Source organism: Tetrahymena thermophila, assembly GCF_000189635.1.
Source record: "Tetrahymena thermophila SB210 genomic scaffold scf_8254446, whole genome shotgun sequence".
In the NCBI taxonomy this organism is placed as follows: Eukaryota; Ciliophora; class Oligohymenophorea; order Hymenostomatida; family Tetrahymenidae; genus Tetrahymena; species Tetrahymena thermophila.
Window position 1 is genome coordinate 387,692 of NW_002476226.1, and position 14,769 is coordinate 402,460.

The 14,769-nt window shown below is 23.5% G+C and overlaps 6 protein-coding genes across 6 annotated transcripts; 3 read left to right on the forward strand and 3 right to left on the reverse strand. All coding sequences in view use genetic code 6, as the record gives it.

Annotated features, from left to right (window-relative positions):
- Window positions 1-901: 901 nt before the first annotated feature.
- On the forward strand, window positions 902-5,374 carry TTHERM_00494480 (hypothetical protein; the record flags this gene model as incomplete). Its single annotated transcript, XM_001023232.2, has 1 exon — window positions 902-5,374. One exon carries the CDS (start codon window positions 902-904, stop codon window positions 5,372-5,374), a length of 4,473 nt encoding a protein of 1,490 aa, XP_001023232.2.
- Window positions 5,375-6,006: 632 nt separating this feature from the next.
- TTHERM_00494490 (NLI interacting factor-like phosphatase) lies at window positions 6,007-7,707 on the forward strand (the record flags this gene model as incomplete). Its single annotated transcript, XM_001023233.2, has 8 exons — window positions 6,007-6,067; window positions 6,240-6,356; window positions 6,508-6,630; window positions 6,714-6,778; window positions 6,844-6,966; window positions 7,026-7,130; window positions 7,188-7,443; window positions 7,505-7,707. 8 exons carry the CDS (start codon window positions 6,007-6,009, stop codon window positions 7,705-7,707), a joined length of 1,053 nt encoding a protein of 350 aa, XP_001023233.2.
- A 663-nt stretch (window positions 7,708-8,370) lies between these two features.
- TTHERM_00494500 (hypothetical protein) lies at window positions 8,371-9,759 on the forward strand (the record flags this gene model as incomplete). Its single annotated transcript, XM_001023234.3, has 5 exons — window positions 8,371-8,419; window positions 8,535-8,602; window positions 8,671-8,937; window positions 8,992-9,359; window positions 9,417-9,759. The coding sequence occupies 5 exons, from the start codon at window positions 8,371-8,373 to the stop codon at window positions 9,757-9,759; spliced, it is 1,095 nt and encodes a 364-aa protein (XP_001023234.2).
- On the reverse strand, window positions 9,745-11,209 carry TTHERM_00494510 (transmembrane protein, putative). Its single transcript, XM_001023235.3, has 6 exons — window positions 10,675-11,209; window positions 10,537-10,622; window positions 10,429-10,481; window positions 10,076-10,363; window positions 9,937-10,017; window positions 9,745-9,887 (listed from the first exon to the last, which is right to left on the reverse strand). Exons 1-6 carry the CDS (start codon window positions 11,159-11,161, stop codon window positions 9,869-9,871), a joined length of 1,014 nt encoding a protein of 337 aa, XP_001023235.2. The 5' UTR covers window positions 11,162-11,209; the 3' UTR covers window positions 9,745-9,868.
- A 462-nt stretch (window positions 11,210-11,671) lies between these two features.
- On the reverse strand, window positions 11,672-12,560 carry TTHERM_00494520 (transmembrane protein; the record flags this gene model as incomplete). The annotated part of the gene is made up of 2 exons (XM_001023236.3): window positions 11,672-11,936; window positions 12,040-12,560. 2 exons carry the CDS (start codon window positions 12,558-12,560, stop codon window positions 11,672-11,674), a joined length of 786 nt encoding a protein of 261 aa, XP_001023236.1.
- Window positions 12,561-13,591: 1,031 nt separating this feature from the next.
- TTHERM_00494530 (papain family cysteine protease) lies at window positions 13,592-14,761 on the reverse strand (the record flags this gene model as incomplete). The annotated part of the gene is made up of 1 exon (XM_001023237.4): window positions 13,592-14,761. One exon carries the CDS (start codon window positions 14,759-14,761, stop codon window positions 13,592-13,594), a length of 1,170 nt encoding a protein of 389 aa, XP_001023237.4.
- Between the last annotated feature and the right edge of the window lie 8 nt (window positions 14,762-14,769).

A 14,769-nucleotide genomic window follows, 5' to 3' on the forward strand; every position in this document is an offset into this window, starting at 1 on the left:
ATTAATTTATTATGTTATTTCTTTTAGCAGATTTTATTTTTAATTTATTCTATTTTAAGAATTAAAATTAAAAGTCTTTTTTTTTAGAAGTTAAAACAATATGAAAGACACTTTGGCCGAGTGGTTAAGGCGGCGGCCTGCTAAGCCGTTTCCCTCTGGGAGCGTGAGTTCAATTCTCACAGGTGTCGTACTTTTTTATTTTGTGTAAAAACTATGAATGAGAACAAAATATTCTCTTCTAACTTACATAAACTTTATTAAAATCATTTAAGATATTGAATAAATGAATAAAGATAATTTTTTTAAATAAATTTTAAATTCTCGTTATAATTTTAAAAATTAAAAATTAAATTTACTTAAATATATTGACTAATTTAAAAAATATTGATTAAAATTAACTAATTAATTTTATTATTTAAAAATTTGTGCTTTAACAAATTGTATTTATTTATTGTAGATATGTAAATACATAAATTATTTTTAAATTTTATAGAAAAATAAGGATCAGATTTTATAGGATATGTAGTTTTTATTTATATAGAAAATTTAAAAAATAAACAAATAGATATAATTGAGTTTATCAGATTTTATAAGACATAGAAATAAATATTTTTGTATGCTGTAGTAGTTTTAAAATATATTATTTATAGTTTAGGAATAGCTTTATTTATTTTTTAGCATTGAATAATATTTTTAAAGTTTACTATTGATAATCAATAACTAATTAATTGATGTGTATTTATTTTTTTAAAATTTTAAAAGCTTTAATATCTATTTATTTTTATATTTATTATTATCAATCTACAAACTTCTAACACTATATCAAAAAAGTAGGAATCATCAAGTTAAAATTTATAAAACATCATAGTTAAAACACAAGCATATTTATTTATATATTAAAATGGACAATAAAAAGCCTAAATAGTTTTTAGTTAATCCTAAAAGTTTTAGAGATGAAGACAAGCCTTAGTAAGAGGGTATATAATTTCATTAATAGTCACCGCGATTTAGAAATTCTAAAATGTAGCAACAATCTCAATAAAATCCATAGAATACAAATTAGTTCAAAGATGAAACTCAAATGAGTCCTTTATAATCTCCAAAAGGTTAAAAAACTTAAATAAATTCTTAAAATGTGCTTGGTTCTGGAGGTAAATTCTATAATTCAAAAGCAAATAAGGTAGAATAGGAAGATTTTGTACTATTTGAATACAAAGGAGAAAAAGATTTTTTTAATAAGTTGCTTTAAAAATTGAATGAAGCTTAAAGCATAGGAGATTTATAGGTAGTTAGGTTATTCGAAAGAGTGTATAAATTAGTATTGGAAGAAGATTTTAGTTTATCTTCTCTTTAAAAAACCATTGTTAGAAGTAATAGTAATTGGAAAGATCTCTTAAAAGTCAAGAATAGTACAAGTAGCTAAGCTTTGATTGCAAATATATTACCTCACTTTTCTAAGGCACTTTAAAGGAGAAGCTTGTCAAATATTTAAGATTTGCTCAAAATAACTTTACTTTATTAGTATGATTATTATGCGGGAATGGAAAAGTAATTGAATCAGATTATTGATTTATTTACTAAGATGCTTCAAATTCCTCAAAAATCAGAAGAAGAAGATACTATTAGTAATCATGTGCAGCGTCTTGTGCTTCTTAATATATAGAGCTTTTGTATTCCCTAAATATCATCCAAATTTTAAACTGAATTCCAACTAATCTTTAAAAGAATATAAGAGTTAATAATGCACTTCTTTAATTTAACAAATAATTAGTAAAGTACATCAAATTCTTAATCTTTACCTTTATCTGCAGCTGCTTCTAGTGGTAGTAGTGTAAATGATTCTTCATCTAGAAGTAACTATTACTCTTTCTTAAGGTTCCTTGTTACATTGTTAAGGACTGGACATATAGTTCTGGCTGAATTAAAAGAAAACAAAGTATTTCTTTCAGACGCTAATAATTAAAAGTTGACTGAAAAAGTATTCCTAAGGATATTTAAATATGTTTTTTTAGGTAATCCAACATTTCACTAAGTTATATTTGGGTAAAATTAGAACCGAATTTTTAGTAATAGGCTAAGTACTAGTTCTTAATTAACCGATTATACAAATGGAAGTAGGAATAATTTGTCAATGAATAATAGCTTTTCAGCAAGTAGTTAAAGCGAATGGTCAGAAAATGACGAATATTTAGGAAATAATGACAAAACAAAAATTGAAGTTATCGAAGGTAAAGTAAGGAACTAAACATGCACTCTTCTTTCAACTATAATTCGTTTATTTCCTGCAATAGTTAAGAATTAATGGTAAACTTTAATTAAAAGTAATAACATGACCAAAGATTTTATTCATTCTTTAAAAACTCATTCTTCTTTAGAACAGAAGCTAAACTCATAAAAATAACAAAATGAACAAAATATTATTCCTGTAGAAGAAAACAAAAAAGACGATCATGCTAAAATAATAAATGATTGTAGTAGTAATAATAATAATAATAATAATAATATGCGTGATTACTCACTTTTATACCCAAATTATATGGAAGCAAGTTTACTAAGTTGTCTTATTTTCGAAGAAAATAATAAAATCAAGAGTAATGCTTTATAAACCATATAGAATTTAATAGAAAACTTACCTTCTAAATAGCTTGTATCTGGTTTAGAAATTTAAAAGTTTGAAAAATCAACTTCATCTTTCAAACCACAGTCATATTTAATATATCAAAGTTACAAAAATATTCATTTCACTCTAATTCACATGCTTTAAACTCTCTGTACTAAACATATTTAACAGTATGATTAAAATAACAATTAAATTCTTAATCAGCAGGCAGATAATTTACTTCAACTTTCAAAGGATTTAAAAGAAAACCCCTAAGCTGAAGATTTATTTGTGAATGATAGTGATGAAGAAGTTTTATCTCTGTGCAATTAGATTTTAAAAGTTTACATAAGTTTATTCAATAGTACAGTTTAATTTGAGAAAATGCCTTTTAAAGAAGGCATAGATTTGATACTCAGATAGTTTGTTTTGAAGGTTTTAAGGCATGTAAAAACTTAAGATGCATCTCTTGAAGCTCTACATTTAAAATATAATGCACTGTAAATATTGAACTGTATTGCTAAGTGTAATATTAGATTTGACCTTTTTGCAAATAGATATCTTCAAGCTATTTCTGATGAGAGCAATTAGAGTATGAAGCAGAAAAATGGTTCACAGATTAATCTCTTCGATTTATGTATAGAAGATATCCTCATTAAAAATAGCTAGTCAGAATTAAATAGCGAACTATCATAGTGCATGCATGATATTTCTCTACTTTAGAAAGAAGATGCTTTAAGAGAGATGATTTCATTAGAATCAATTTCTCTATTAACCAATTTATAAATAAATTACTTTGATTGCACATTATTATATGTTTAATAGTAATCTTAAACATAACAAAGCTCATTTCCATTATGGGAGAAGATTTCTGAGAAAATTAAAACATTTGAAGAACACAGAAATAAGCTAGCTACTGATAAAAAAAGATTATTTCTTCTATACGATTTAGTTATTATGATAGCAGAGAAAAATAATTGTGCTGTTTAAATAGCTAAATAAGTAATTAATAAATAAATTTCTTCCTTAAAAGCTCTAGACTAGACTCAATTAGAAAATAACTAAGACGATGCCTAAGAAAATATTCAAGAAGAAGATGAAAACCAAGAAAACAAAAGCTAAATTGATAAAAATTTAACATAATCTTTTGAATAAAATGTTGATCTTGTTAAAAAATCCGAGGAATTTGATAAAATATTTTCTTTTTACTTGATAAATAAGGTAAAACAGCTAATGCAATAAAGCATAGAATAAGAGCAAGGTAAGATTAAAGATGACGGTGAACTGCCATTAATGGTAAATTCATTAAATATGTCTGTCCATATTAAAAATGAGCTGTGGCTATAAAATTAAGATTTTTATACTTTCTTTAAGAATCAAATTTACAATCTTAATATAACTTCCTCAATTCGTTTCTACGTTTTAAAGGCACTGGGAAGTTTGATTTCTAGGACAATTTTTAACTAAGATTAATCTAATTGTAAATAGATTTTAGATATTCTACTCAGAGAAAAGTAGCTTATTGGCTAAAAAAAAACTTAAGCAAATCTTTCAGTTTATGCAAAACTTTCTTAGTCTTTGGCTAGTTGGTGCTATTATGTAAAGGATTTTTCAATACTTTCATAATAATCTTTATAAAATTTGTTTGTAGCTTTGTAAGATATCTCTTCATCACCAAAAGATAAGGTGTCACCACATGGCTTAAGAGCTTTGGGTATTTTTTTAATGAAAATGAATAAAAACTTATATTTATCAATTTGCGAACCTTCCAAGGAAGATCAAGTACTTTGCAAGTTAATAACAGAAAACCTATCTCACAAAAGCTCTAAAGTAGTATGGAATGCTTGCGTTGCTATACAAAATATTTTTTCTAATATAAATTGTATTCTAACAGAAACAAATAAAATAAATAAGTTGCACTTTTTTTTCTCATCTAAATCTATTTCTAGTCTAATATAATCTTTAGAAGTAGTCCTTTAATCAATTAATAATTAAAAATCTCAATTTTATGCTCTAAAAGCTTTAAAAAATGTAATTAATCATCCTATTAGTTTACCTCTGTAAAATAACAATTTACTTCAATAACAAGATATCAAAATTCTTAACGAAAGAATTCCTCATCTGTTAAATGTTCTCACTGAGATAGGAAGTAATATGTATTCTTTCCACTAAACACATAATACAAATAAATCACTAGGAGAACTTGTTGTGCAATTTTTAATATAAATGATTACATAAGTGCACTCACTTTTATTTTCTAATGAAATTTTGGTTGAGTTTATCAAAGATAAATACTATTAAATTATATCATCTTTTAGCTTATACATTTACTAATTATGGAAAAATAATAAACTTGACTTACACTTAGCTGTTTTAAAAGAAGAATCTTACTAAGACTCAGAATAATAAATTTTTAACTACAAATCTAAAAGTTTGCAAAATACCCAATCAAATACTGCAAAAACAAAAGTTGAAGACACAAAATTATAAAATATATAAGATCAACCAAACGAAAGTAATTATTAAGATAATTTTGAAGAGCTTTTAATTAAAGGCTAAGACGAATTCAAAAGCGTTTAGTTTGATTTTAATCAAATCAAAAAAGTAAAATTCTTAAAAGAGGAATTGAACTAATTAAAAGAAGCATCTACAATACTATTGAAAGTAATTGATTAAAACGATGATTTAAGTGTATCTCTCACCATTTACGATCATATCAAGGAATATGCTTCAGTTAATTTAGAGGAAGATATAATAAAGTATTCTATACATTGATAGAATTATAACAACTCTACAAATAAAATTAAAATTTAATATTAATTTAATTTAAATTTATTATATTTTTAATGAAATTAGCTAATTAATTATGTATTTAATTTTTTGAAAATTTTAAATTTAATTAAATAATTAAACTGTGTGCTTTAACCAGAGAAAATTCTATCAAAAATATTTATGTATTTTAGATTTTTTTTTTTTTTTGTATCTTCTATTAAATCTTATTACTAGTTAAATGAATAGATAGAAAGTATTCTAGGAGATAAAATTTTTGTTAAGATATTTTTTTTCTATAAATTTTTAATTAAAAAATAGAAACAAATAGAATGTTAAAGAAAATAAGAAATGATTGATTTATAGATTGATTGATTAATTAAGAAGAAAGCTCTATTTTAAAATTAAGAAAAAAACTATTAACAACTAAAAAGATATTAAGATAGATAGGTAGTCTATTTAATATTGCATTAAAAAGAGAGAAAGTGCAAATATAAACAAATTTTTTAGTTAAAATAAATAATTAAATAAATTAAAAATTATTATTGTTTTAAACTTTGTAAGTAAGTACAATAGACCCAAAAAAGTAGAATAACATCATTCTTAAAAATAAAGGTTCCATTTAATAGTAGCATAAAATGTTAAGCAAAATCAATTAAACTGTTTTAAGATATCACTTGAACGCTCATAAAAATTTATGTACTTTTTTCTTATTTTTAGATATAATATACAGTTGATCGATCGATCTCATTGAAACTCAATCAGATCAAATTCAAAATTATGAAAACTAATCCAAAAGCTTTATTTCTGGAATTTATACATTTATGACTTGAGTTTCCTAATTAAGTTATATTTATTAATAAATAAAAAGATATGAAGAATATCAGAGCTTTTTCATCTTAGAACAACAATCAATAAAATACTGAAGGTGAATAAAATACAAATGGAGGTAGATAAACTGAAGGTGAAAGCGAGTACCAAGAAACAAGTAATATTTACATTAATAATAACAAGCATTAATGATTATTTAGAAGACAAAGAAAAACAAGTTTTTCTTATTTGATTTAAAGATACATTTGATTTCAAATTTTCTTGTAATTCAAATAAATGCAGTAATTTATTTAATATTTAATATTTAGCAACATAAAAGACTACTAGTTTTGCTAGATAGGTATTCAGATTAGGCTGGTGGACTTTTGTTGGTTTATTTTCATATAATTATTACTTGGCTTCCACTTCTTAAAATCCAGAGAAGGAAACAGGTAAATAAAAATTATTTTATTTGTGAAACGATTTAGTAAAAATAAATTAAGCTTTTTTAATTATTTTATTATATAATACTTAGGTTATGTAGCACCTGTTTTTGCTTTATCAACAAAAGTACAAAAGAAAGTTTAAGATGTGATTGATGTATATCTTTTTATAAAAAATTTATTAGCTTTTTAAAAATAATGCGGTTAATTTTATATAAATAGTTCTTCACAAAACCTCCAGCATAAAATCTTTTAGTTGATTAGCATTTAGTTTATGGTTTTGGACCTGCCCCTAAAACTTTAGTTCTTAATCTTACAGGAACTATTGTCCATACTGAATTCAAAGTAAAGATTCAATATGAGAAATAAATGAATGATTTAATCTTTATTTGCAAAATAAATAGTTTGGCAAAGGTACTCAAATTAAGAAGAGACCTGGATTGAATGAATTTCTTAACAGACTTTCTGAACATTATGAGATCGTTATTCTTGCTGACGAAGATTCATTTGTAAGGATAAATTCACTACAAAATTATGTATTCACAATATTTAAATTAAATTTAAAGTTTGTTGATGAAGTCAGATAACACTTAGACCCAAATTAAAGAATATTTTTTAATGGATTTGGTAAAGAAGCTATGGTTTTTGAAGGAAAGTACTATAAAGATTTGAGTTACTTAAATAGAGATTTAAAAAGAATTGTTGTTGTTGATTGGAACGAAGATTACTATAAAAAGCATATTGATAATGCTATTATTTTAGATAAGTACACTGGTAACTAAGATGACTAGCTTTTGAAAGAAACTCTTCCTTTACTATTGCGTATAAAAAAATATTTAAAATTCAATAAAACTAATAATAAAAAATAATATTTAAATTATAGGCTTAGCAAATCCTAACATTAAGGATGTTAGACAAGAATTAAGCAAATATGGTCACCATAACCCTGGAAAAGCATTTGTTGCAGAAATGTAAACTAAGGTTGATGCTTTGAAGCAACGTTAATAAAAAGGTTTCGGTGGATTTATTTTAGGTGGTAGTAATTAATAAGCATATCCTTAATACGCTAAGAAAGATAACTATTGAAATCTTTTTTAACTCAGCTAATGAATGAATGTGTGAAAATGTATAAAAATACACAAAAAATACATTTATTTAACATAATTAAAGATTTGAGTTGACGAGCTTTAAAATAGTAGGTTAACCAAACAACTAAATAACTAACTATTTAACTATTTAGGAAGCATTTATTTCTTAAATCAAAATAGTTCTATAGCACATATCTATCTAAAAACTTTTAAAATTATATATATAAATTAACAATAATTTTAATTATGATATTAAGAAGTATTCAAATAAATTGCAAATTATTTAATTACATGTCATTTCTGTCTCAATGTAATTATTTTCTCTTTTTTTTCAATTATTTTTTCTCATTTTTCCTTCTTGATATACACTAAAGTTGTATTACAACTAATAACTTTATAACAATGCTTCTAGACATTAATTACTACAAGATAAAATTTCAAAATAAATATGCAAATTAATTAATTCAATAGAATTATGCCTATATAGTTTTAGTTATTTATATCTTGCATATATTAGTGATGCTTAATTAAATATAATAATTTTTGTAATTATTTTGGAAAATTTGTGAACAGAATTACCAATATTATAAAATAATATAGATTTAATAAAATAGTTAAACCAAATATCCATTTATTAGAATTTGTTATTAGCACAAATAAAATGGCTACTGAAAGAGGTCTTTAGATTCGTACAGCAATTAACAAACAAGGTATTAACAAATTCTTTTTGATTTGTTTGCTCATATTTAATAGAATCCTTATTAACTACTTAATTGATCAATATTAATTAATGATATTTATTTCAGCATTTAAAAATAAAATTAGGTTGGGAAGATGCTGAGTTTCCCATATTATGTGAAACCTGCTTAGGAGATAATCCTTACGTTAGAATGGTATGAAGAAATATTTTAATACTTATTTATAGATCGGCTAATAACCATATTTTTAATTACTTAAATAGATGAAGGAAAAGCATGGTCAAGAATGTAAAATATGTACTAGACCTTTCACAGTTTTTAGATGGAAAGCAGGTACTAAGGGAAGATTTAAAAAAACAGAAATATGTTAAACTTGTGCAAAACTTAAAAACGTTTGTCAAACTTGCATTTTTGATTTACAATATGGTCTTCCAGTAGAAGTTCGTGATAAATTTTTAGCAGAATAAGCAGTACATATGCCAACACAATAATCAAATAAAGATTATTTCACTCATTTAGCAAATAATAATGTAACGCAATTTATTTTTTTAACGACTCAATTAATTCTTTATTTTACTGTAAAGTTGGACTAGCTTTCTCTACCATATGATTAAACTGTAGGAAATACCATTCTTGAAAAAGTTGCAAGATTGAAGCCATATTATGAAAGAAATAAAGCTAGAATTTGCAGTTTTTGGGTTAAGGGAAATTGTACTAGAGGTGATTTATGTCCTTACAGCCACGAAAAAAGAGAAAATTAAGATGAAGATGATCCCTTAAATAAATAAAATCTCAAAGATAGATTCCATGGTAAAAATGACCCTCTTGCTTAAAAAGTCATGAATAAAATTTAGAATCACAAAGAAAACGATATAAAACCTCCTGCTGATCCAACAATAACTTCTTTATATATAGGAAATATCACACCAGATTTCACAGAATAAGATTTCCAGTAAGATTTTTAAAATAAATAAAAATAAATTTTTAAGTTTTTTTATAAATAAAATAGTTAGATATTTGTCAAATACGGACCAATATAAAGCATTAAGATTATTTCTTAAAAAAGTTGTGCTTTTGTAAACTTCATAGCAAGAAAGGCAGCAGAAGAAGCTATAAAAGACTTATATGGAAATTTTAATGTAAAAGGTATACAATTAAGTATATCTTGGTCAAGAGCAGGTAAAAATTAATAGCAACAAAGTGAATTTTAAGGATATAATATTTAGCCTCCCTAAGAAAATCCTCCATAAAAGAGTTAAACAGAAAAGTAAATAAATAAACTTGGAGGAATAGTAAACTATAGTGATGATGAAGATAATGAAGATAACGAAGAATAAGGCGGATAGAATTGATAAAATGTTAAAACAAAATAAACTAATTTACATAAAGTTTCAATACTAAAATAATATAATTCATTTTTGTATAAATTAATTAATTAACTAATTTTTTTTTGATTGTCTTTCATACTAAAATCTTTATCCTTTTTTAAAATGAGTTAAAGCATATGTATATAATTTAAATTAAATTACTTAAAAATACAAGTATATTAACTGTTTCCTGAGTTTTCGAGCTCTAATTTTAGACCACTTGAAAGCTGGTCCAGTAAAAATCTTTAAAAATTAATAAAATAATTTAAAATTAAAGATTAGGAAACAAAAATAAAATTACTCATCAATTTAGAAATAGTAGGTCTCAATCACCTATTCGTCTACTTTATAATAATGTCTATCAGAAAGTGAATAAACCTCACTTAAATCTCTCAGCTCATCCTCATTAGCATTCACAATTTTATTTATATTTTTAGCTACTGATATTATTTTGAGCTTATTTATTTCACAACCATCTGAATAGTCACTAATTAGGTTTTAAATACCAATAGCTCTGATCACATAATCTTCTTAAAAATCAATATGAATCTATACTTTATTCCCATTCAGTTTTATATATTATCTTTTCCTATATTAATTAATGTATTAAACCAAATTTTTAAACTGATAAATAAAATAATAATTAAATTTTACCAATCCTAATCTGATAAAATGAAATCTATGTTTTTATAAAACTCTTCTTACTCCTTTTAATAAAGAGAAATTATTATAATATCATTATATTTTTATTTTTTTGCTTACATTGAAAAGAAAAACAGATTAAAACTTCTTTGTTTAAACTCCATAAACAAAGGTTGTGTATTGATGTTGCTTTCTTATTTTAGAATCTAATTTTAGTAAAAAAAAATAACTAAACTCATTTTTTAATTTTAAACTTACATGAAGCTATATTTCTGAGTTTTTAATCTACTTCAAAAGTATATCCTTTTTGAAGATCCGAATTTTTATCATAAAAATAATCTTATAATGCATAAATCAACTCTTCTTTTTGGCTTTAGCAATTTTAAAGTTAATCGTTTAAAATTTAATAATAATACATATAATTTAATTGTAATCCTTTTTCTTAATTTAAATTATTTTCTAAAATAAATTAATTTTGCTTCTCATTTATGATATGATTCAAATTTAACTAATCATTGACTGAATCTGTAAAATTCTTGGCTTATATTTCATATGATTACCATTATCTTTCAGATTCCAAGAGGTAAATATTTAAATAGTCAGTGATTAGAATTGAAATAAAAAGCAAAGGTAATAAAAGACACCCTAAAAACCTGAACAAAAATCTTTTTATTTTATGGAGATCTTTAAAAGTCTTTTTAAATTTGGTGATATATTTATTCTTCAATTTTTTGGGTGTTTTCATTGATGATTTGTGTTTTTTAACTTTAAATTTAATTATTAAAATAAATTATTATATTTTTTTTATAAATGAAAATAAAATTTAATATTCCATATTAAATAAGTGTGTCTCTTAAAAATTTTTAATTTTTAAAAAGTGTTTCAAATTTTAATAAACCAATTTTGCTGTCTTTTAAGAATTTAGTTGTTGAAATATTTTCAAAATTTAAAAAAACAAAATAAATAGAAAAAATATTTTTATTTAAATTTAAAAATTTATTTTTTTCTTCTATAATTTTAATAAAATTAAAAAGATAATTTGTAATATGTTAATTGTTAATTTTTTCATGTTGTTGCTACTAAATAAATAGATAAAATAAGGTTAAATTTATTTTTATAATTTTTTCCAAAGTATTTTAGTATAGAGTTGATTGATTGATATAAATTATTCCCAATAAAATTATTTGCTTTTTAATTAGTTAGTTTGTTTAATATTTTTATTTATTATAAGTAAAATTCTTATTTTTGCTTGCTTTCATCTTTTTCTATTAAAATCTAAAAGGAGGCCTTTTTCAACATTATGTGGAGGTATTCCTTTTTTAATCAATTCTAAATTTGATTTAGCTATCCAACAACCTCTAAACTTCAAATCAGCGTCATGTTCGTTAGAGAAAGCTCTCAAAAATTTGTTAAAACTAGCTGGAAGACATTCTGGCTCTTAGGCATAACAAATTGAAAAGACTAGATACATTGAGGAAAACATCAAAGTATAGTCTGTACCTCTTTTTTTGATTATATTTCTTTTATAATTAATAAAAGAATTAGAATTATTTTTGATATAGATTGACTGTATGGTGTTTAAATGTAAAATAAAATAATCCATTTTTTATAAATTATATTTACCTATTACACATAGATTTATAAATACAATCAACAGCTCTTGCAAGTAACATAACTCCCCAAATATTTCTATTTTATTTTTGTCTAGTGGCTAAAGCTAAATAACCTCCTAAAAACCCACTTACAAATCCTTAAATATGTTTATTAACTCCCTTTCTTCTCATAAGACATAAAGAAGTCTACATCACAACATTATAAACGGCTGGAAATAAAGCAAAGCGTAAAGATTCTCCATTAAATAGTGCTTTAATGAACATTAATGGGTTTTTTATTACTTTTTTGTACTAAAGTATTGTACTAACAATATTTAAAGTTGTCTTAGCAGCGTAACCTAATGCTAAACCTTTAAATAATTAATTAAAAATATTGTATAAGCACCCATCTTAATGAGCACAGTCTAAAGTTCTGCATGAATCCTAAATATTTAGCTTTTTTAATAGTTAAGATAACCTTAAGTATTTCTCATAAGCGTAAGGCTTTTCTTGTTTCTGTACTTCAGTATCTTGAATATTATCTTAACCCATGTTAACTATTTTCTTTCAATTTTTAATTAGTGAATTTAATTTATAAATTTAGTAATTATTGCTCTTACTTTATAATCTATATTAATAAAGGCTAATGATTTATCTAGCCTTTTTGAGAAAAGGTAGTTATTATTCTTATTTCAAACCATAACTCCTAAAAACTTAAACTTTATGGTACTAATGATATTGTATCATCATAATATTATCTCATATCAAAAAAATTATCAAATTTAATTTTGTTTACTATTATTCTATTAAATTCTATTCATGAAAGTTAACTCAAATAATTTTTAGAAAATTTAAAGTTTATAATAAAATAATTTAATTTATCACTAACTAACTAAAATTAATGCTTAATTTCATCAAGGCATTTATCTAATTTGCATAATTAATTAATTAAAAAATATTTATTTCTAAAAGTAAAATTAATCACATATATCTTAAATTAATTATCAATTTACTTTAGATCAATTAATTATCTCTGTTCTTCTTGATAAAATATTATCTTTAAAATATTCATTCATTATGGGAATCAAACAATGATTGAATTTATTTATGAACTACTTTAATTTATTTTTTAATATAAAAATCTACTAAATTTATTTTGCCTCAAATCAAATCAGTCAATCAATCAATCAATAAAAAGTTATTTAGTAAGTATGTAAGTAAGTTAGTAAGTCTTCAATTTTATTTATTTTGATGAGAAAATTAATAAATTAAGTTCATGTAATTCAAAAATCAAAGATTGTTTTCTATAAACGAAATTTAGGTATTTTAAAAAACAACACTTCATCTTTTTTACTATTAATTAATTAATTAATTAATTTTTTATTTTATTTTGTTTATTAAATTTATTAAGAAACCATATGGAAACATAAGCTATTTCTTTTAATAGAGATATAGTAATTTATTTATTTATTTTTTTTTTTAAATTATATATTCAATCATTTATTTAATTTTTGTCTTGTAATATTTTAGAGATTTTATTATCATTTGCTTCATGATGTATATATAACATTTTCGCTATTGAATCAGGCAAATACTTAGAAGGCTTTGTCACAAATTCCAGCTGTATTTTGAATCATCCCGTCTTTTACTTAACCAGAAAGTCTTACATACCCTTATTCTCCAAAGTTACTTCCAAGTGAAGTTTTTATTTTGTAGTATCCTTATTCATAGTTGTATTCTACAAGCAGACCACCAACACTTCTAGAAGAATAATTTGTATTAAGAATTCCTCCTTCGTAGAATTGCAAATCAGTTCCATCTATTGCAATTATTACAGGTCCATTTTCAAGGGCTGATAAAAGATCTTTGCAATTATTTATTTGCATATATCTAGAGATCGAATAAGGTTACTTTACTTAAAATTTACATTTTTTTTATTTGTAAGCTCTATAAGGATTAGTAAGTTAAGAGGTTAAGCCTTAATTTAAAATATACTATATTGCCTTTTCTCTGTCACCTCCATTGCAGTCTTAATTTGATTAATCACAATCAAGTAAATTTTATTCAGAAACATCAGGAATCTTTCCGTTTTTCAAAAAGAGAGCACTTTCAACACCAGCTACAGCTGCAAAGGCCCAACTGCTCTAGCACATGCCTTGAGTTTTAACATTTGAAACAGCATTCTTTGAAATCCAATCAATCGAATTTACAGGTTCATTAACCTATTATAATAATTAAAAGTTATCTGGTTCTTACTCTACAACACCAAAGCTCATTTAAGCAAATTCTTCTTTAGTAAGGTGAGTATATTAAGTAATGCTTAAGCCAGGTCTGCTTAAGATATAGACAAGATTCTTTGTAAAAATTTAGAATCTGCGCTTTTCTTCTTCTTCTCCAGAATCATCAAAGTGTATTTTATAAGTCTTTTAGTATTTTTCCCATTCCTACTAGAAATCAACTTCATTATCCTCCAATTCAAGTAAGAACTTATTTGTGTTAGTGTGATATATCATATTAATTGATATCACAGTGCAGAAAACCAAAGCAAAAAGTGCAATAATTTTGTTCATATTAGAGCTTTTTTAATTATTTTTGTTAAAACTTTTAATCTCTTAATAACAATTTTAGTTATGAAAGTATTTATTTTATAAACAAAAACACAATCTAATTAGATTAACCAAATCAAACCAAATCAAAAAAATATAAAATATCTATATTAGAAACTAAATTTCAATTGAATAATATAAACTCATTCATTATA